Source organism: Marmota marmota, unplaced genomic scaffold, assembly GCF_001458135.2.
Source record: "Marmota marmota marmota unplaced genomic scaffold, marMar, whole genome shotgun sequence".
Taxonomy (NCBI): domain Eukaryota; kingdom Metazoa; phylum Chordata; class Mammalia; order Rodentia; family Sciuridae; genus Marmota; species Marmota marmota.
In genome coordinates this window covers 6,799,835-6,820,541 of record NW_025999894.1, presented here as the reverse complement: position 1 = coordinate 6,820,541, position 20,707 = coordinate 6,799,835, and the positions used below count along the sequence as shown (strand labels likewise).

At 60.4% G+C, this 20,707-nt stretch overlaps 1 protein-coding gene and 1 long non-coding RNA gene across 2 annotated transcripts in view; both read right to left on the bottom strand.

The window, feature by feature from the left end:
* Window positions 1–618: 618 nt before the first annotated feature.
* LOC125613795 (protein tweety homolog 2-like) lies at window positions 619–18,582 on the bottom strand. Its single transcript, XM_048795303.1, has 5 exons — window positions 18,454–18,582; window positions 17,962–18,134; window positions 13,862–13,973; window positions 8,016–8,147; window positions 619–1,876 (listed from the first exon to the last, which is right to left on the bottom strand). Exons 1-5 carry the CDS (start codon window positions 18,580–18,582, stop codon window positions 1,742–1,744), a joined length of 681 nt encoding a protein of 226 aa, XP_048651260.1. The 3' UTR covers window positions 619–1,741.
* Window positions 18,583–19,979: 1,397 nt separating this feature from the next.
* The window catches only part of LOC107157217, a 2,084-nt gene continuing 1,356 nt past the window's right edge, over window positions 19,980–20,707 (bottom strand). The window contains exons 2-3 of the long non-coding RNA XR_001505468.2: window positions 20,379–20,545; window positions 19,980–20,106 (exon numbers count right to left, since the gene is read on the bottom strand). This is a non-coding gene — a long non-coding RNA (uncharacterized LOC107157217). The remainder of the gene's footprint in view (window positions 20,107–20,378; window positions 20,546–20,707) is intronic.

Below are 20,707 nucleotides of genomic sequence, written 5' to 3'. Positions count from 1 at the left end.
GGTAACAGCACCCCAGAGGAGGGGAATGTATGAGCAACACAGATCTGAACACACAGACCAAGAGCACAGCCCCCTCAGGCAGCTACACAAGGACCAGAGTGAGGCCCGGCCCAGCCTCCCAGCCTCCCAGTCAGTGGTGGGGCTTGGGTTCTAGAGGGAGGGAGGGGACGGAGGGGCTGTGGTAGGGTGAGGGTGTGTCTGGGTGGCTGTACCTGCTGGAAGGGGCTGCTTACACTCTGACCGCAGTACAGGTAATAGCGCGTCACCTCTGCAAGGCAATGACACTGGTGTCAGGCAGCTCACAAAGGACCAACCCCTCGACCACCCTCAGTGGGTGAGCTGGGCCTCCCTCCCCACCCATGCTCCCAGTTTCTAGAAAAAGGCCCTGAGGTCCAAGTGGACCTGAAGTCTGGGGCAGGAGAGGTTGAATGGTGACAGGGCTGAAAGAGGTTCAGCAGAGGCACACAGTGGCCAGCCACATGGGCCTGGCCTGAGTGTCCAGAGAGGCCCCAACAGCAGAGATCTAGGAGCGCGCATTACCTGTGCTGATGTGGCCCTGCGTGTTGTTCAGGATGAAGGTGTCAGGAGCCACACAGAAGTCACTGGTGCCCTGGGTCAGGGAGAGATGGAAGGGAGTGGAGGAAGGCCAGTCGCTCTGACCCTCCGGCCATTCCCAGGGAGAGCAGGTTCCGGGGTTCCAGTCCCTGCCCCACCCTTCCCTGGCCGTTTCCTGGACGGGTTACTCATTCCTCCTGTGCCGTGGCTGCATCGTCTGTCACCTGGGGACAGTAACTGCACCTTACGAGTGTGTACGAGGGGTTCTGGAAAGTGACCTGGCACAGGACTGCTCATGCCTCTTCTGGAGCAGACGCTCAGGGGGTCAGGTGCCCCTGGGCCGGGGGCAGCTGCAGGGCGTGGGGGAGTTCCCTGCACCCCGGCCTCATGTGCTCATCTCAGTCTACCTTTATTACTGTCATCAAGGCCTACAAGCTCCGATCGTCATTCTGTGAAGGCTCCCTGGGCTCCCTAAGGAGTGAGATGACAGATAAATCCATCCTAGAGCCTTCAGGGACAGGTCCTCACTGATGAGACAGGGGACAGGAAGGACATGGGGCTGGGAGTCAGGACAAGCTGGGAACCTGGTCCTGCAGCACGGCCCAGCTAGGTGGCCAGACCTGTGTGGCTGTGTGGCGCAGGCACAGGCCCTAGGAGAGGTGGCGGCACGGATGCCATCCTCTGAGCCAAGCCCCTCAGATCCAGCCGGGGTGCCGTGGGCTTTGGGGGAAGGGAGCCCCCACTTTCAGAGTAGCCAGGGTAAGTTCCAGTCCTGTAGCCCCCTCTGAGGCACCAACCCCTGGCCTGGTGCATGCTCCCTGAGCAGGGACACCCCTGCAGACAGCCCGCAGTGCCAGGCACCCCGTTGTTCTTTGGGGGCCACTGCCTTGAGGTGCCACACTGCAGGATCCTCACTCGCTGAGTCAGAGGTGGCGAGTACCTACTAGGTACCAGCAGAACCGGCGCCGGAAGCTGTACTGGGAGGCCTACAGGTCGGGGGATCCGGGGATCCCAGGGGAGGGAGGGACAGGAGGGCCCCAGCTGAGCTCCAGCAGGGACGTGGCTCCTTCCCTCTGGGGCAGGGCTGCTCTTGTGTTTGGATAGGAGATGTCCCCCCAGCTCCTGTGCTAACTCAGGACTATTCAGGGGTGAGATGAGTAGATTCTGAGAGCCGTGACCTAATTGGTCAATTGAGCCAGTTGATGATGTGAAAGGACTTCTGTCCTGGGGGGCAGGCAGCTGGGCGTGGCTGGAGGTGGGTGGCTGGGGCGTGCCTTTGGGGGTTATAGGCTGTCCCCAGGTTCCTCCCCCTCTTTCCCTGCTTTCTGGCCACCTCCAAGGAAGCAGCTTTCCTCTGCTCCGATGCTCAGCCTCACCCTGAGCCAGAGATGGGGCTGGTCAGCCTCAGACGGAGACCTCCGAAGCCACCAGCCCAGATCACCTTGCTCTCCCGAGTTGCTCCCGCCAGGCATTTTGGTCACAGTGATGAAAAGCTGACACACCTGGGCTTTAGACCCTTGGCTACTCCAGTCCCGCTCCGGGGGGGCCAGCTTAGCCAGGATGGTGTGCCGAGTGTGGCTGTGAGGAGCCTCATCTCCTATCACGGCAGTGCCTACGTGTGTGTGCACGTGTGTGAGCGTGTATGTGTGCACAGGTGTGTGTGCACAGGTGTGTGTGCTCGTGTGGGAGTGTGTACAGCACTCCCACAGTGGGGAAGGAGGAGGAGGAAGGGCAGGGGAGAGGGAGGGGCGCCTGGCACAGATGGGGTGGCAAGAGGAGCTGCCCAGACCTGGGAACACTGACCAAGAACCCCCTGGATTCACCCCTCATCTTTGCCTCCCCCGCCCTCTCAGCTGGGTACTGGAACCCTCTCCGTGTTATTCCCGGGGAAACCGAGGCTCGCAGAGACTTTCCTGAGGTTCCACTGCTGGAAGGGGTGAAGGGGGACGTGGCACAGGCTGGGGGGCTCCAGCGGCCACACGCCTCTGACTACAGAGCCCCGCCACACTGCTCTGTGGCCCACCCCTTCCTTCTTCTGGGGGTTTCCTCTCCTCTGTCTGAACGGCCCTGCACCTCCTAACGCCCTCTGGTCAGGAGGGTCGGGGGATGAGGTTGGGTCACAGGCCTGGAGGCTCAGCTCAGCCCCAGCTCCCACTACCCTGCTCTCTTGGCATCTGAGGGCATCGTTTCTTGTCTTCTCCTTTTTTCTCTTTGGTACCAGGGACTGAACCCAGGGGTGCTCAACCACTGAGCCACATCCCAGCCCTTTTTAGTTTTCATTTTCAGACAGGGTCCTGCTAAGTTGCCGAGGCTGGCTTTGAGCTTGTGATCCTCCTGCCTCAGCCTCCCAAGCTGCTGGGGGTACAGGCCTGCGCCACTGTGCCCAGCCGAGAGCGTCGTTCTGGCCCAGCTTCTCAGGGGCCTGTGGAGGGCCTGTCCTACGGAGGGCCTTTCTGGGGAAGGTGGGGGAAGGGTGGCAGTATCAGTCCTCTGGCCCAGAGACTCTCAAAACGGGCCTCAGAGAACAGGGTGGCAGCAGAGGCCACACAAAGCTCAGCACAATGACCCCTTGACAGCCAGCGGCCCCCTGCTCCTCCTTGCTCCTCTTCCTATTAAAATGCGGCAGCGTCCCCGGCCATCAAAGGCCCTTTCAGCAGGGCCTCAGCCCCCCTCCCCCTCCCCCCTGGCACCAGGGCCTGACTAATGGAATTAGGGAGATGGCAGTGCTCCCAGTCCCTGGCATTCCAGGGCACCCGGCTGTGAGCTGAAATCAATCCCTGTGGGTCCCCTGCCCAGGGAGCTGGGTGAGAGAAGCCCCCTGGGAGGGGGCCGGCTCCTAAGGGGCAGCTGGTGGTGGCAAGCTGGAAGTCCCCGGTGCTTCCAGAGGCAGACGCAGCCCTGGATGGGGGGCCGGACCCGGGAGGCCTGCCCGGGAGGCCTCCCTGTGCTTGCTCTCGAGACGCTGCCAGGCAGCTGTGCCGGTCACTCTGGCCCGGGGGCTCCCTCGGCTCTGTTTACAGCCCTCTCGGCTCCAGAGCCAAGGGGAGCTTTGAGACAACACTGGCCTTTTCTGCCCCAGTCCTGGGGATGTGGCCATGGCACAGAGGAGGGGGAGACAGGAGGTGCCCACTTCCTTTGCACAAGATGCAGAGTCAAGTGGCACCAGGGGCCATTGATTGGGTGGGCCTCGTGGAGGCCACGTGCCCACGGCCAGAGCTACTGGGCAGTCCCTGAGACTCTGAACCTGGTGTGAGCGTGGGCTGGGGGCGTCCATCACAACCCAGGGCAGGACGCCAAGGTCTCAGGGCCTTCATCTGAGGCCCTTGACTCAGGGAGGGGTCCTGTGAAATCCTCTGGTACATGCCACCCCTTCAGCATCTGTGTTCACACAGGCACACACACATACCCTTGCACGCACACACACACACACACACACACACACAGGAGCGTGCATACAACTGTCAGGTCCATTAAAGTCCTGATGTACCTTCATAGGAGCCCCTGCTTTTAATGACATCTTGAGGGACCAGGAGATATTCACGTTTTCAAGCCACAGCCCCACATTCCCCAGGCCCAGGGAAGCGGGCCCCTCCAGCCTGAGCTAGAGACCCCCGACCCGGTTAGCTCTTCACCCCCAGACAGAAGTGACCGGTCAGCATGAGCCTCACAAGCATTGGCGTCCGTCCTGTCCTGGCTTTGTCCCTAAGTGCCCACCCTTCCCTCCTGTTTCCCCCCTGGAAGGAGAGGGGCTGGTTAAAGACACCAAATCCTCTAGTCCTGAGATTCTGGGATGCTAGGTGAGGGGCCAGGGCGGGAAGCTGGCCCGGCCTGGGGGTTCTCAACAGGACCCAGCACCAGACAGACGACCCCCCACTGCCCCACTCACCACTGCGGCGGCCGAGTCGGCGGCCAGGGAGGCCCAACTGAGGAGCAGCGCCAGCACCCCGCAGCACAGCGTCCTAGAGAGAGGCAGGGGCATGGGTCCCGCAGGGTGGCAGGCGGGGTCCCCTGTGACAGCGTGCACCCTATTTCCAGCACCCTTCTTTCTAGCTGCTACCACACGCAGCCACAGCCCTGTGAGTGCTGGACAGCGTTATGGGGCCCAAGGCCTAGAGCAGAGGTCCTGGGCTAAGGGACCCAGCAGAGAGACAGCAGTTAGGAGGGGACACTGGACAGAGAGGACAGGTGCTGGGCTTGGACCTGCGCTCTTCCAGCTGCCCCACAATCAGACCCACAAGGGAGGGGACACACGGGAGCCCCTGCGGGCTATCCCCACTCCCTACCCCCCGGCCGGGCCAGGCCCTGGCCTCTCTCTGCTAGCAGCACCTGGCCCAGCTCTTTGTCCCAGGCCCATGGACAGGGCTACTCACGAGGCCAGGAGACACTTGGAGCGCTTGGCCAGTCCCAGGCAGGCGATGAAGCAGATGACCAGGTCCAGGATGAAGAGCAGGAGGTAGGAGAGCCACCTGGGAGGAGAAAGAGGGACGGTCAGGCCAGCGAGGCAGAACCCACCCTGGAGTCCCTGTTGCTGGACCCTTCCTTGAGACAAGCTTCCTGGAGCCTATAGGGGCTGGAGGCTCTTGAGGGGCCCTGGCTGCACCCTGATCCCACCTCCCTGCCCTGGCCTCACTCCCCGGCCGTGTCTCATCCAGCACGTGCCCTAGAACTTGAGCACCGTGGGGACGCTCTACAGCGGTTCTGCCCAGTCCACCTGCCACTGCCCGCAGGTGGCCACTAAGAACCCGAGACGTGGCCTGTGCAGGCGAGGAAATGAATTTTTAGCTTTACCTAACAGTTAAACTGTCCACGTGGCTCCTGGTCATCACACAGGACAGCACAGCTCTGAAGAGTCTCTGGAGCCCACCTGCAGGCCTCTCCCGAGAGCCTGTTTCCCTTTGTTTCTCAGACCCTCTGACAGCAGCAGGCCAAGCCTGATATCACAGCCTCTGACCTAAGGAGGCCCCTGAGTGCCCACTACTTCTTCTTTTTCCTTTATTTGTTTAAGTGTTGGTGACTGACCCCAAGGCCCTGTGCATGCTGGGCAAACACTGCACCACACGCTTTATTTTTGACACAAGGTCTCACTAAGTTGTCGAGGCTGGTCTTGAATTGCTAGCCTCCTGCCTCAGCCTCCCAAGTTGCTGGAATTACAGAAATGTGCAGCCTCACCTAGCAATACCCACTTCTTCAATGAATGCTCAATCTAGCCCCCCATCCTGACCCCCAGGTCTCCCATCTTGCCCCCATCTGTGTGGGATCCACGATGTAGGCTGTTCAGGTTCATTTCAACCCACGTTTGTGCCATGCACTGAGCTTGGCACCAGGGATGTCCACACAAGAAGGCTTGTTCTTGACCACTGGGGAACGAGGCACCCAAGCACCTCCAGGCCTCCCAGCCCTGGGTTCCTCGGGCCTTTCTACCCCTCAGGCTGAGCTAATGGGGAAAGACTGTCACATACCCCTGGGAGACAGTGACAAGTCACTTTGCCCTTTGAACCTGCTTCCATATCTGTGAGGGAATCAGAACCCTTATCTCACAGGGCGAGCGAGGGCCGAGGCTTGCTAGATGCAGAGGGGCACAGGGAAGGCAGCAGGGACAGAGGTAGGGGATGGGAGAGGTCCTCACGGAGGGAAGCCCTTGGTCATCACTTGTCTTGATGCAAAGGCCGATTGAATTCATTGACCCCTCCCTCCTGCCTCTCCAACAGCGTAAGAGAGGGGGAGGGAGCACCTGGAGTGCTGCTCAGGGACCCAGGTAGGGCTGGCAGGGAGGGAGAGAGGCTCCGTGGCGGAAGGAGCACACTGCAGACCCTGGGAGCCAAGAGAAGGGAGGTTAAGTGTCCAGAGCTGGGACCCGGTCCAAGTCCGTGATTCCCACACGGGGCAGGGGGCAGCACACAGCAGGCCTTGGGTTCCCAGAATTGGATATGTGACTTTGGGGGAGGGCAGAGTGCACCCCCCACTTGCTGGGGGTGACGAAGGAACTGGTTTCCTTAGCCTCAGAGCTGGGAGGAACCTTGGAACCCCTGGCCCTAGGATCCCATCCTAGACTGGGGACTCCAAGGCGCCAGCCAGTTCCAGATGCTGCGCAGGGCACCACGCTCTCCTTCTCCGTGGGGCACAGCCGGCCACGGGCCCCTTGCAAACTGTGGGTTCCACGCTCCCAAACCAGGCTCTCTCCTGGAAGCTGCTTGGGTGACCCCGACCTCCCGGCCACCCTTTACCTCCGTCAGACCCTTGCCAGACCTCGTGTTGTCCCAGAAGCATTTATTTTGCCGGGTGGCCACACGGAGAAGCCACCAGGAAGGCAAATGTGAGAGGCCCCTGCTGCCGAGCTCCCTGAACAGGCCTGTGAGCCACAGTGGCTCTGCGGGGGCCGTGACAAGACGCCACAGTCCATTTCCTCAAGTCACAGCCTCATCATGAATGAAGGGCAGGGGTTGGAAATGGGGCACAGAAGGGACCTGCACTTCGGTTGTCACTTTGCCCCTATTTCAAACAAATTCATCTCAACAGTAAACTCCTTTCAATATGTAAATTGACGGGCTCGGCTATGAAGGGTCCCCAAGTCCTTGGGCTCAGGTGCTCCTTAGGGCCAGGGGAGGTCTCAGACCACCTTCAGAGTTGGCAGTTTCTCTCTGTCCTGGGGGGCGGGGGGAGTCATTTTGCCCATCAGCATCTGTCTGGTGGGGAGCTGGACCAAGGTCCCTTTCAATCTAGAACGTCCATCACATCGTGGAAATGCAGGAGCTGGACAGGCTGGGGGCCGAGGGCCCGGAGCACCATCTGCGGCAGGGACTTCATAGCCCCCTTCCTCCTCCTCATGGGAAGGGGAGCCCCGGGGGAGTCTCTGGAGCATTCTCTCTGGATTCAGCCCAGCAGTGACCTCCTGGGGTGGGGCTTTAGGGCAAATCCAGAAAACCAGAGTGCACTGTGCAAGTTGGTGAAAAGGCTTTGCCTTCATCAATGGCCTCACAGGAGCCAGCACACTGGGGGGGTGGGGGGGGACTCAAAGGCTGACATTCGCTCTCCACGACTCATATCCGCTCCACCCTTGGGCCTCCTCTGTGTGGGCACCAGGCCCCGGGAGCACCAGGACACACACTCTGCGAGTCAAGGTTGCCATTTGGCCGGGGGTCACCCTACGAGCCGGACTGCTGCTTCCTTCCTGGACTCTTGCTACAGAAACGCTCCCTAGACATCCCCCCCCCACCCCCTCCCAAGGGAGGGGGGCCAGCCACAGTCTCTGACCTGTGTCCAGGGACTTCACCTGGGATGGGGAGTCAGGAGAGATGTAAACGGACCCCCAAAGCTGGAGGATGGAGGGCGGGTCTGCGTACCTCACGGGGCGGGGGCCTCCCAGCGCCTCACCTGTAGTACTCCACGTAGCCGGTCTGGTCCGACAGCTCGGTCAGCTGTGTGGTGACCTCCCTCCACACGGGCAGTCCTGAGAGCTGGACGACGATGCTGCCTGCCATCTGCTGCATGAACTTCAGGGTCTGGATGTAGTCACCCCGGGCAGCAAAGAGCTCGTTGAGCCGGGCCAGGTGCTGCTCCAGGTCCACCTGCAGCTTCTGGGCATTTTCGGACACCTAGGGAGAGGCGGGGCTCAGAGCTGGCCCTTGGGTGGGTGGGCAGGAGGAGGTCTCTGCCAGCACAGCAGACGGCTACCAGGGCTTAAAAAGGGACACATTCCGCAGAGCCAGCCCTGAGGAATCCATGAGGCTGCTCCCCGGGAGGAGGGACCGGACACAGAGGCCCCGTCACCACGGATATAGTGGGAGCCTACAAAGTCCCCCAGTGGCCCAGGTGCCAGGCTTGGTTCCCAGTTTGGCGATCCTGCGGGGTGGGGGTGGAAACTCTTGGTGGGAGGTCTTGGGGTCACTGGACGCATGTCCTTAAAGAGGACAGCAGGACCACGGTCTCTTTCTCCTTTTTGCTTCCCAGCCAGGAGGGGAGCAGCTGGGTCCTACCATGTGCTTCCCAACACGCTACCTCGTCACAGGCACAAAACCAAAGCAGGTCAGGCAGGGACTGAAACCTCCCAAACCGAGCCCCCAGCCCCTGTCTCTTTATGAGCTGATCATCTCAGGTGTCTTATGTATGCAAAGGTGCTTTCAAGCAGCCAGGCCCAGGGCCACAGCCTGACAGTAAGCTGGCTAACACACCACCCAGCTCCTCAGACCAGGCGGCAGGCCCTGCTCTGACCCTACCAGGGCCTGGACTCCAAGATCCAGCGCCTTCATCCAGGTGGACCTTCCCTAATCTGAAAGTCCGAAACTTCTTAAAGGTCGAGCAGCCGAGTCTATGCTCATATTCCAAAATATGGAGGGAAAAAAAAAAAACCAACCCGAGTCCCAAACACTTCTGGTCCTAAACACTGTGGATGAGGGATATTCCATCTGTGTCAAGAAGACGCCAAAGGAGAAACAATGATCCATTTTTCTTCCTTGAAGACTCTCTTAAAACACTTGGGATTATGAATTCTCTTTTACAGAAACAGAAAGTTTAAACTGAAGCACTTTATGTTGCCACCTTGACTTTCTCCCCACAGTAGGATTCTAACTGCCCTGCAAGAGGGGGGCTCTGTTGTGGAGCAAGCTCGGCTCCCAGCGAAGGCAGAACAATGGGACTTTGAAAGGACAAAGACAGACGCAGTCCTCCTCTGAAGAGCTGGACAGGAGGCGGCAGGAGGAAATCAGCGCCTTCTCTGGGTGTTTATTCCTTCCTGGACAGACGTCCTGCCAGGTGTGTGGACAGGCTCCAGCCCTAGGCAGAGGTGGGGGGTGCTGGAACTGTGGCTCTCAAAGTGTGGTCCCTGGCCAGTAAGGGCCCTAAGGGCTTGCAGATGAGTGGACCCCAAGGAAGCATCTATCTGTGCAGAGGTAGACATGGGAGGAGATGGCGGTGACTGTTCTCGCTTGACTGTCCTTCAAATAAGGGGCACAGCTGGGCTTGTATGCAAAGGTGCTTTCAAGCAGCCCAGGCCCAGGGCCACAGCCTGCTGGCTTTGAGTGCGTGCCTGTGGCACCTGCTCTGGGCCATGTGTCAGTCAGCAGCTGGGGCTGGAAGGGCTTTGTTGTTCTGAACGGCCCCAGAAGCACAGTCTCGGGCAGCAGTGGGCAGCGGGCAGCGGGCAGCTGTGCTAATCCTCAACCTGCAGCCCGCGGCTCCCAGAGGCCTGGGAGATAAAAACGAGGCCGAGGAGGGGCAGAAGCTTCCCCAGGGAAAGTGTGGCCACGAGCGTCCACGTTACTGGCCTTGTGGCTTTTTACATCTGCCCCACACTGTGACTTCCGGGTTCCAGAAGAGAATGGCCCTCTTTGTTTCATTTTGTTCTATTTTCTCAATGTCAGTGGCCTGTTCGTTAGTTTTCTGGCTTGTGCCTGATTCTAGGAGCTGGTGAAAGGACTAGGGGACACCAAGATAGAACTGGGCACTGGAGAGACCCTGCAGCTTGCAGCTTCACCCAGGAGGAAACCCCAAACCCTATCAAAGCAAGTTCAGTATCCGAGCACCAACCTGCTGAGCTTCCGTCCAATTTCACAAGACAAAGGGACAGAGGCTTTGGACCACGGATACAAATGACACTATCTATCATTAAACGGTAAATTATGAGCAAACCCAGTCCTATGCATTATATAAAACTTGAGAGCAAAGGGCTATTGTTAAAAATTATCTGTAAACTTTCCCCCAAGTCCACTTTTTTTTATACTTATTTTTTAGTTTTAGGTGGATACGATATCTTTATTTTATTTTTATGTGATGCTGAGGATGGAACCCAGGGCCTCACACGTGCGAGGCGAGCTCTGCCACTGAGCCTCAGCCCCAGCCCCCACATCCACTTTTTTCCTTCTTCCCAGCCCTGCATTTCTAACTCCTCTACCTCTTAAACCCCTCTTTGAAAATAAAACACACAAGGCAGCGAACAGCTATCAGGCCTGTCCTTCCTCTTGATGTTTTCCCCGTAGGAAACAAAACAAAATTAAAAATAAAATTAAAATCACAGCCCTGACCTACTTACGGGTCTGCCCTTCCTCCCACTGAGCCCAGTTCCTGTACCCCCTTCCCAGGGAAGCAGAGGTGAGTCGCCTCAGAGCTCCGTCTCTGAGAGCCAGAGGGGCAGCTCACCCCCCTGCTAGGCAGGCTGGGGACCAGCGACAAGTGGTGGAAACTGTGTGTCACAGGCCGGGACAGTGGTTCTCAATGTGTGGTCCCTGGCCAGCAGCATCACCCGGAGCTCGTTACCAGTGCAAAGCCTCAGCCTGCCTCGGGCTCACAGAACCGGAAATGCAGGGCTGGGCTCCAGCCTAATAAGCCCTCCTTGGGACTCTGATGCAAGCTCAAGTTTGAGAACCTCTCGGAGGGAAAAGCTCCTCAACTTGGCAAGGTTACCTGGGAGTGGTCGGCCAGGGGTAGAGGAGGCTGAAGGGGTCGATCTCAGATCATGAAGACCAGAGGCAGGAGAGAGCAGGGCCAAGAGGAGCCTGGGAAGACCTTGCTGGGAAGGGACCTGCTTTCAGCCTCCAGAACATCCACCTCCCAGCGTGTCCCCTAAGGGCTGCCCACTGTCTGCCTCAGGGTCATTTGAGGAAGCCACACTGGCCACCGGAACAGGGCACAGAAACCTTCTGCAGTGGTGCACTCCTGTAAGCCCAGCAACTCAGGAGGCCGAGGCAGGGGGATTGCAAATTTGAAGTCAGCCTCGACAACTTCGCAAGACCCTGTCTCAAAATAAAAATAAGAAAAATAAGAAGGACTGGGGATGGAACTCAGGGGTAATGCGCCCCGGGGCTCCATCCCCAGGACAAAATGAACCGACCAGCACGAGCACAAGTCAGCGAGGGCCAGCTTCACGCTAGAGGCCATTAGGGGTGAGGGCCTGGGCCTGGGCCCTGGGGGAGGTCTGGGAATCCATTCCCCCCACCAGGTGGCCGGATGCAGGGACTGGGTCCACGTCCTTTGGCCCACCCAGCATTCTGACCCTTTCTGAGCCCCCCATCAGGGCATGCAGCTGGCCTGGGCCCCTGCTAAGCCTGCCTGAGCCCTGAGGTGCCCCAAGCCCCGCCCCTTGCCACTTCCTGGCCGTGGAAGGACAGGGTGGGGTTCCAGCAGAGGACCTCCTGGGCTGTTGGGGGGCAGTCCCACAAGGCCTCTTGATGACCTGATGGCCTGAGTTGGGCTCCAGCAAGGCCCAGGCCCAAGTTGCCCAACCTGCCCACCAGCTCCCCACCCTGACGCTGCCACCCACAGCCTCCCCCACCCCCTTTCTACTCCAGGGTGATGACGGCCATTATTATAATGACCCTCCTTATCTTAGCAATCCTGTTGGAGGGCACTTCCTGGTTTACCAAACACTCTCACCAACTTTAATCACCTGACATCACTTTTATCTGATTCCTGGGTTCCAAGATCTTCGGCCTCCCCCAGGCCCCGGGTGGTCTGGGACCCCCCCAGAGGAGCAGGGGAAGCCAGTCAGAAGCAGCGCCCCGCTGGCTGGACCATCTCGAGGCCCAGGCATGTTTCCCCAGTCTTCAGGAACGGTGGGGAGGGCAAGAGGTGGGACTTGAGGGCCCAGGGGATTTGAGAATGGGACCTGCAGCCAAGGCCCAGACCTGGCCACGCAGGACTCAGGCCCCGGGTCACGCCCAGATACCCCCGAGCGTCCCCTTCCCTCCTGGAGGACTCCCTCTTCCTCTCAGGGAGGTTCAGCCGGTGAAGGTCAAGGCCACGGGGCTTTCCTGGGCCAGGGCTCTCATTTCCAGGCTGGGTTCCTTTTCCAGGGGTGCTGGCACTGAGGGGTGGGGAAGGGGACAGAGCAGGATGCCAAGGAAGGGAAGCTGGCCAGAGGGCAGCCACCATGAGACCTCCTTCCCACCAGGCCTTTCGGTGCTGACCAGGCGGCACGCAGTCCCAAGCAGCTGACCCTCAGCTCCTCCACCCCAGCCGCAGCCCAGCACCCAGACACAAGGGTATCAGCTGTCTCCCAGAAACCAGTCCAGGGGACACCAGGGGAGGACGGGGAGCCTGGGAAGGGTCCTCCTGGAGGCCAGAGGCCGCCCCCCGCCTGTCATGGGCATGAGCAGTGGCTGCTGTCTCTTTAAGGTGAGCTGGCCCCGGGATGGTTGGGATTACAGCCTTAGGGGAGCTTAGGGAGCAGGCGGAGGGCTAACGAGGTCAGCCCTCTTCCCCGGATGCTGGGCAGTCACCGATTCTCCAGTTAGCGCTGGGCTTTGTGGTTGAGGCTGCTTCACACGGATGGGCACTTTGTGGCTGTCACCCCTTTGCTGGGGACCTGACCCAGACAGGATCAGGAACGGGCAGATGCCCGCGGACTGGTTTCCCTGAAGGCTTCCCTCTGCCTTCCTACCAGCGCCTGGTTCTTGGCCAGCACCGGGGGCTGCCCCAGGACGGGCCGAAAACCAGCAGAGAAGACCCGGCACGCACAGGGAAAGGGACAGGCACACGGGGTCAAGGTGGAAGTGGAGGACCGCGATCCCTCGCCCTCAGTGTCTGGGGCTCAGCAGAGAAGCCCTTCCCTTCCCCTGAAATCCAGCTGCTCTGGCCAGCCCAGCCAAGTCCTTCAGACCGGGAGCCCCTGGCCGGGGTCACAGGGGAAGCCAGATCCCTGAGGACGTGCTACAGGGTTTTAGGTGGAATCTCCCTGGCTCCCTCCCTGGGGTACTGGGGATGGAACCCTGGGCCTCACACCTGCAGAGAGGTGCTCTGCCCCTGAACTATACCCCAGCCCTTCTTTTTTTTTTTTTTGATACCAGGGATTGAACCCAGGGGCATTCAACCACTGAACCACATCCCCAGCCCTTTTAATTTTTTATTTTGAGACAGGGTCTTGACAGGTTGCCTAGGGCCTCACTGAGTTGCTGAGGCTGGCTTTGAACCCACGATCCTCCTGCCTCAGCCTCCTGAGCCACTGGGATTACAGGCCCTTCTTTGTGTCTAGGTTTTCCCCCTTGACATCTCCTGGACCCCACAGGACACTGTGTGCAGCCCTTAAAGAGAACATTAAAAACGCAGGGGGCTGACTTTCCAAGTCCAAGGGGGAAAGGTGACCAGCAAATGGGAAAGTGTCCAGCTCTTGAAAATGAATGGGATCTGACCCCCAGCCGCCTCGAAGTCCTCCTGGTCTGGGAAACAGTTGCCCATTCGCCGCAGTCAAGGCCCAGAGGTGAGGCCTGCCCTGGGGCCTTGCCCAGGCCCACTGTGTGCAGCGGGCTGCCCAGCACGCCTGTCCTGGCCACACTGACCCATCGGTGTCCGTGTGGGGACCACTGCCCGCGGGCCTTACCAGTTCGTCGATCCCAGAGAAGGTGTGGTTGGCGTTTTCCAAGGAGTAGATGAGCTGGTGCGCCCCGTCGTGGGTCTCGCTGTTCCCATAGAATCCAGCGCCCACCGCAGCACTGCCAACGAGACCCAAGGTTAGAGGTGACACCAGAGGGGACGTCTGGAACCACCTTAAACCAAACCAAACCAAACCAACACGAGTTTTAGAGCATTTTTAGGTTCATGGCCAAGCGGAACGGCAAGCAGCGTGCCACCGTCCTGTCCCTCTGTGTGGCCGCCTCGGACACAGACATCGGACACCAACCTGTGCATTCCTACGGCTGCAGAGCAGCGGGTGCATCAGGGCCACCAGAGCCCACAGGGAAGGGGACTAACTGGGGGTCTTGCCAGTTCTGCAGGTTTGGACAAAAGTCAGCGTGGCGCATATCTGCGATCACCGTGTCCTGCAGGCGAGTTCCAGGGCCCTAACGCCCCTGAGCCCTGCTGTTCAATCCGCCGTCCCCTCCCTCTCTCCCTCTGTCGGGATCTCTCTCCCTCTGTCTCTCACACACACACAGTCCGTGGTCCACAGTGTAAATTCCACCGTGTAACAAGGCGCGAGTCCACTTGCACCCGGTGCCCTCCATTTTCTCCTCAGTGTCAAGGAACTGAACTATGCAGACGTTAAATGCGTGGCCCTGCGACCGTCTTCCACGGGTGACTTGCTCTTGGTTTTGTGGGCTGGAGGTTTGGGCTCTCTAAGGCGGCCTCCACCCCAGCCCCAAAGTGAGCAAGGTGCTGAAGAACTGCTCCTTCTCTGGGGACGGTCCTCTCCTCCAGTCTCAGCCACAGCCTGGTGTTTTCTGAGGACCCTGAGCTGATGCTCGTCCCCGCTCCTGTTTGGGCATGGCGGCACCCGGCGGTCTGCCCTTCTCCTAGTCTGTGGCTTTGTCACGGGTGGCCCAGGCCTGGCTGGGAGCTGCCTTGTGGACAGGGGAGCCCTGGCGTTTTGGGCTCCTGGGGATGGAAGCCGGCTCACCCAGGTGGGCCTCAAACCATCCTCCCTGACCCCCACCTCGCCTCCCCAGCCTGCCCTAAGGAGGGTCTCTGGGTCCCTCCTGGTGTCACAGGTCCTGCCTGGGCTGTGGGAAGCCATCTGCTGGACAGAAGAGACAGAATAAAGGGTTTGCCGGCCCTGCCTCCCCCGGGGGTGCCCCGCCACCCTCCTTCCCAGATCCCAAGTCCCCGCCCTGCAGAGCAGGCCACGCCCCTCCCTGCGCCTTCCAGGACCCTGGCACGTGCTCCTCTAGGGACAGTACCCCTCTCCCTGGGTCCACCCCTCTCCCTGGGTCCCGGGGGGCTGAGTTGGGTGTGTCCCCTGACACTCCTGCTCCCTCGGCGCCCCTCCCCTGCTGGCCGCTCCCTCCAGCGAAGGTGACTGATGACCCCCACGCCACGACCCAAGGGCACCTTCCAACCCCAGCCCCTCCGGATACGTGTGGCCAGCGGCCTCTGCCCGTGGCCTTCTCCCTGCCTGGCCACGCCTTCCTGTCTCCTTGGCCAGCTGCTCTCTGCCCCCAGGCCGTCCCCAGAGCGTCCTCCTTCTCCAGGCCTGGCCCCGGTCCTCTTCCAATCTCTGCCAGGCTCCTTGTCCCCATGTGCCAGGCCACAGCATGGGCCTCCCTGGTGACCCTCGAGTCTCCCTCCTACACTGTGCCCCCACCCTGCCCCCTGGACGCTTCACAGGTTCCTGGGCAGCGAGCCCCTCCCTCCTCTGGGACCAGGTGCTTGCGCCAGAGCCCGGGCCACTGCCAGCAGCTCCTTCCAGCTCACCTCCCACCCACCACCAAAGGACTGTCCCCTCTCCCCGTGCCCCAGGCGGCCCATCGGCCACGCTGCCCACTACCGCCTGCACCCACACTTCTTCACACTCGAGCCCCTCTGTTCTAAATGCTCCAGGGGGTCTGGCTTCTGCTTAAACCCGGCTGATGGGGTCACCCTATGTCTCTGTGAACCCCACTCTTCTAAAAATAAAAGACACAAATCCCTAACGCAGCCTGCAAGCTGCTGCGTGGCTCGGGTCCTGTCTGGCCTGGGGTCTTGTCCCATCACCACACTGCGCCCCCCCCCTCCATGGCTGCTTCCTGCTCACCCCTCAGCGGCACCCTCAGGCCTCACCGGCTCTCTGCTCCAGCCACAGCGGCCACTCTCAGCCCTCTGCACCCCGGCCACAGGGCCTTTGCACGTGTCCCACTCCCTTCTGCTTGGAAGTATCTGCTCCTCCTGCCCCACCCTTGCCTAGTTAGTGCCTCCTCATCCTGCCTCGGTGCCCATGTTACCCGGGGCCACCTAACTCCGGAGGCCACCCAGCTCCTTTCCTTCAGAGGGCTCTCTCTAGTTGTCATGATTCACATCAGACAAGTGCATGCCTCTGTCTCCCCTAAATAGACCCAGAGCCACAGGATCAGAAGGCAGATCTGTGCCTGGTTTTTGTGTCCCAGGTCCCCTCCTGCCTGGGACGAATGTGAAGACGGCTGTGAACGAATCCCGCCACAGACTCGCCTTCTGCTTTGGGTTTTCCTTCAACCACAGGCAATTACTGCTTATGGGACGTGGCCATCCCCGGAGCCACCTGGACTGTTCTAAAGTACCCGGTCCCCTACTGCAGACTTTCCACCTGCTGACCCGAAGGCCTACCCACACGGCCCCTTGGTCACCTCCAGTGCGGTGTTCGACAGCTGGGCAGCGCTGACTGTGAAACAGGCTTTGTGTCCGGGGACCCTGCCCTCGAGGGGCGAATGCGCGTGTCCGAGCCTGGTCCAGGTGGGCCGGGGGGAGCCAGGCTGTGGGCAGGGCAGGTGTGTGCCATGCGTCTTCAGTGACGATGGTCTTCCATGTTACAACGGGTTTACAGACATGCCCCGTCAGAACTCCGGGAGTGCCTGTGCTCTGCAGGACAGGTTTGTTTATTTATTTACTTATTTACGTCTGAGTTCCTGGGAACAAGGATCCTGTGTAGAGAGCACTGCTGGTGTCCTGCCCCCGGGGTCCCAGCTCCCTGGCCACCCCTGCCCGCACTCAGCAGGAGGATCTGACATTCCAGTCACCTCTCAGGAGCTCTCCCTCTTGACTGGGGTGGGGGGAGGGTGATACCAAGTCTTCGAACTCCCAACCTGGGCTGGAACACTTCAAGTTTCATTTAAGCTGGGAACCGCGGTGCCCACCTGTAATCCCAGCAACTTGGGAGGCTGAGGCAGGAGGATCACAAGTTCAAGGCCAGCCTCAGCAACTTAGCGAGGCCCTAAACAACTTAACCAGACCCCGTCTCCAGATAAAAAATAAGAAGGCTTGGGGGTGTCTCAGAGGCGAAGTGCCCCTGGGTTAAACTCCCAGTACAAAAAGAAAAAAAAAACTGATACTTAATCCCCAGCTGCCGGGTCCTTTCCACATGCTCCTGCCCCGGGGCTACCTCTTTGGGCTCTGGGATAAGAACGTGTTCCAACTCAACCTGGACGTTGGAACTCAGGTGCTCCCAGCCCTGCCGTGGAGGCGTGAGGGACCCCATCCCAGAGGGTCCCCACCCCCCACGAGCACCTGGGGCTGGGGACACCAGGCTTTTGGAAAAGCCACTATAGATACAAAAACAAGAAGAACCCACTCCTCCCGGAACGCCAGTGTGTGGACGCTGCCCGGGTGGCCCAGAGCGCTCCCCCTCCCCCAGGGCCCAAGGCACTAAAAGCTATTGATCCTGGGGCTGGAGCCAGACTCTCCTGACCTCAGAGCCAGCGGCAGGTGGGAGGGGACGGGGTGCAGAGAGCACAGGCCCCCCTCTGGGGGTGCCACCTGGTCGACTCAGGGGGCAGTCTGCGTGGCCGCCGTCGCCACCCTGGGCATCCGATGCCCAGTGCTTGGCCAGAAAAGGGACGGTGTTCATTTAGGGACAAGCTTCCTCAGGTAGCAGGAGCTTGGTCAGGGGAAGGTGGCCGGACAGCTGAGGGTCACTCAGGCTTGCAGGTGGGGGAGGAAGGGGGTGCCCCGGCCTCAAGTCAGCTGTGGGTAAAGCCCAGGTGGCCGGGGCCCAGGCAGACGGAGCGGCGCACCCCGGCGGGGCAAGGGGACACTCACCAGCACACGAGGCCGGCCACCACTGCTGTCCAGGTGACGCAGCAGGAGCTGCGCTGCTTGGTCTGCACCACGGGGTCCGGCCGGCAGCAGCAGGCGCACACCAGGTAGGCCGCCAGGAAGGCGAGGTTCAGGCCCAGGCAGATGGCGGCCAGCAGCCCGAGGAACAGCAGCGACTGGAAGGGGAGGGAAGGGTCAGCTGTGCCCTGGCCCTCGCCCTGAATGCCCAGAGGGGAGCAGGGGTGCAGCTGTGCGTCTGTCCCCCACCCTGCTCTCCGCTTGGAGCCCCTCCTCTGTAGGCAGAGAGCCTGGCACTAGGCCCACGTGGAGGCCAGGGAGAAGGAGCTGGGGGTCTCAGTGGGCCTGCGAGGGAGTGGAGCCCAGGTGCCTGGTGTGGGCCGCGAGCCGGCCGCCTAGGGAGGCAGACCAGGGCAGGGTGTCCTGTGGACCAAAGCTCCCACAGGCCTCTGGGAGGGGACAGCTTGGGCAGGATGCCTTGGGGACCAAGTGGGACCTGAGGCGGGGCCTGGAAGGGACGCTGGCATATCTGCTGCCTGCAAAGGGCCCATTGTGCCGGCCACGCTCCACGCAGAGCCCAGTGCGCCCATTCCAGGTGCTGCCCATCCAGAGCCACGAGGAGACGGCTCGGTGCTGGGCGTGGGGACAGGACACCCTCCCCGCCCTGTGGTGCCCCTTTCACTGAGCCCCACAGGGGACAGCTGATCCAGGGGCCAGCAGAAGCAGCAAGAGCGGTCAGGGTCCCTTCCCAGGCCACCTAGCGCCTCAGGGTCCTGCAGAGGGAGCCTGTCTGTCAGGATGCCCGGGAGCCCCCTGCCACGTCCTCCAATCTCTTGATTCAGCCAGATGGACACCAGATGGCCCCAGGATTGGTGGCCGCCATCCAGCGCTGGACCTGGCTCTAAGTCCACTCCTGAGCTGACAGCCTCTCCCGCTTCCCAGGTGCCCCCGGGTACTGTCCCGTCCAGATTCCCCGGGGTCCAGCGTGCGCGTCAGGGAGAGCGTGAGCCAGGGCCCCCGGGTGTGGTGGTGGCGATCAGCATGGGAGACCGCAGGAGCTGGGGGTCTGGGGGCCAAGCCGGGCTCCGGGGCACACACAGGCTGGGTCCTGACGCCCAGAGTGGCTCTAGCGGCTGCAGTCCGAGGCCTGTGGCCATTTCCAGGTTGGGCAGAGCACAGCAGTAGGGGCCCCTGCAGTAGCCCCCGGCCCTTCCCAGCTGCTCCGCCCTGCAGGACTCAGCTCCCCAGGGACAAGGGGAGCACCGGGGACTCTCTGGCTTCCCTCCTGGGGGCAGCCGGGAGGCCAGGACCAGTGGCTGGAGCACATCAGACCCCACCCCCATCCCACGACCCTCGGGTGAGAAAGTGGGGGGCACTCATTAGCACAACTGTCCCCAGCAGTGACCCCAGGAGGTTCCTCTCAGACAGTGGGTAGTCACCTGTTTTCCAGTGTCCAGTCCACCCCCTCGTGGAAGGCCCTGGAGCCCCAGGCCAAGGCAATTCTACTTCACAGAAGGGAGGGCTCATGCTCCCACAAGATCCACACACCAAAGTTCACAGAAGCTTAATACAGAGAAACCACCTCGATGTCTACCAATAAGATAGTGCCCATGTGCTACAGCCACGAGATGGACTAGTACGCAGCCATGAAAAGGAAATAGGAGCTACACACAAGGTGGATGGATGCCACAGAGGAATGTATGGGAGGGCAACAAACCAGCACAGGCTGTATGTTCAGTTTATATGAAGTACAAGGTCAGAGATGCTCACTGGCAGCAGCAGAGGTGTGAATAGTAGCGACTGTAGGAGGGTCAAGAGCACACTTTGACCAGGATGGTATTTCACAAAACCAATAAATCCACCGAGCTGCACATTTAATTGTTCATATTCCTGTAAGTTATTTCTTTTTATTTGCTTTTCTTGGCACCAGAGATTGAACCCAGGGGTGCCGAGCCACTGAGCCACATCTCCAGCCCTTTTTATCTTTTATTTGGAGACAGGGTCTTGCTCAGTTGCTTCGGACCTCACTAAGTTGCTGAGGCTGGCCTTGAACTTGTGATCCTTCTGCCTCAGCCTCCCAAGCTGCTGGGATTACAGGCGTGTGCACCATGCTTGGCTTCCTAATTATTCCTAATAATTAAAAAACAAAAAAAAGTTCACCAGCCCCCAGGCAGGCCTCCCATGCAGCCAGCTAATGCGCCCCACTGCCTGCTGCCTCCTGAACAGTCCCACTGCTGAGCTGACCACGTGTCCCCACCGTGCAAGGAAGCACCCCCTCCATGAAGCCGTGGAGATGACGTATGGGTTGGTGCTGCTTCAATTCCTCCAAACCCACCCACAGAGCCCCCCGCGCCTGGCTGGCCTGATCAGCCTCCCTGGCCTGAGCCCCTGGGAGCCCAGACCTCCGGCAGCCCCCGGGGCTGCAGCCTGGGCCTCTCCAGCCAGCAGCTGGCCTCAATTAGGGTCCTGACAATGCGTCCAGCCAGGGAAGGGCGTGAAGCCTGGGAACGCTCTCAGGGCTCCTGTAGGCGGTGCACCCGCAGCCCCCCAGGGTGCTGGAGGCCAAGACCTGGAGCAGGAAGCTGGGGGTCAGTGGGCGGGGCACAGGCAGGGAGGGAGCAATAGGTGGAAGGGCAAGAGGAGGGAGGTGGTGGCAGGGAGTTGGTGTCACCTGCTGCTCTAATAGGCAATTATTTCCCTGCTCCTAATTAACACTCTAGTCCCCAAGGGC

Coding starts and splice junctions, on each gene's coding strand:
- LOC125613795 (XM_048795303.1), bottom strand. CDS start 18,582: ATGGGCAGCACCTGGAATGGGCGCACTGGGCTCTGCGTGGAGCGTGGC. Junction 18,135..18,453: donor GGTCCCACTTGGTCCCCAAG/GCATCCTGCCCA, acceptor CTCCCCTTCCAG/TCGCTGCTGTTCCTCGGGCT. Junction 1,877..8,015: donor AGATGGCAGGCAGCATCGTC/GTCCAGCTCTCA, acceptor GTGGCCAGAAAG/CAGGGAAAGAGGGGGAGGAA.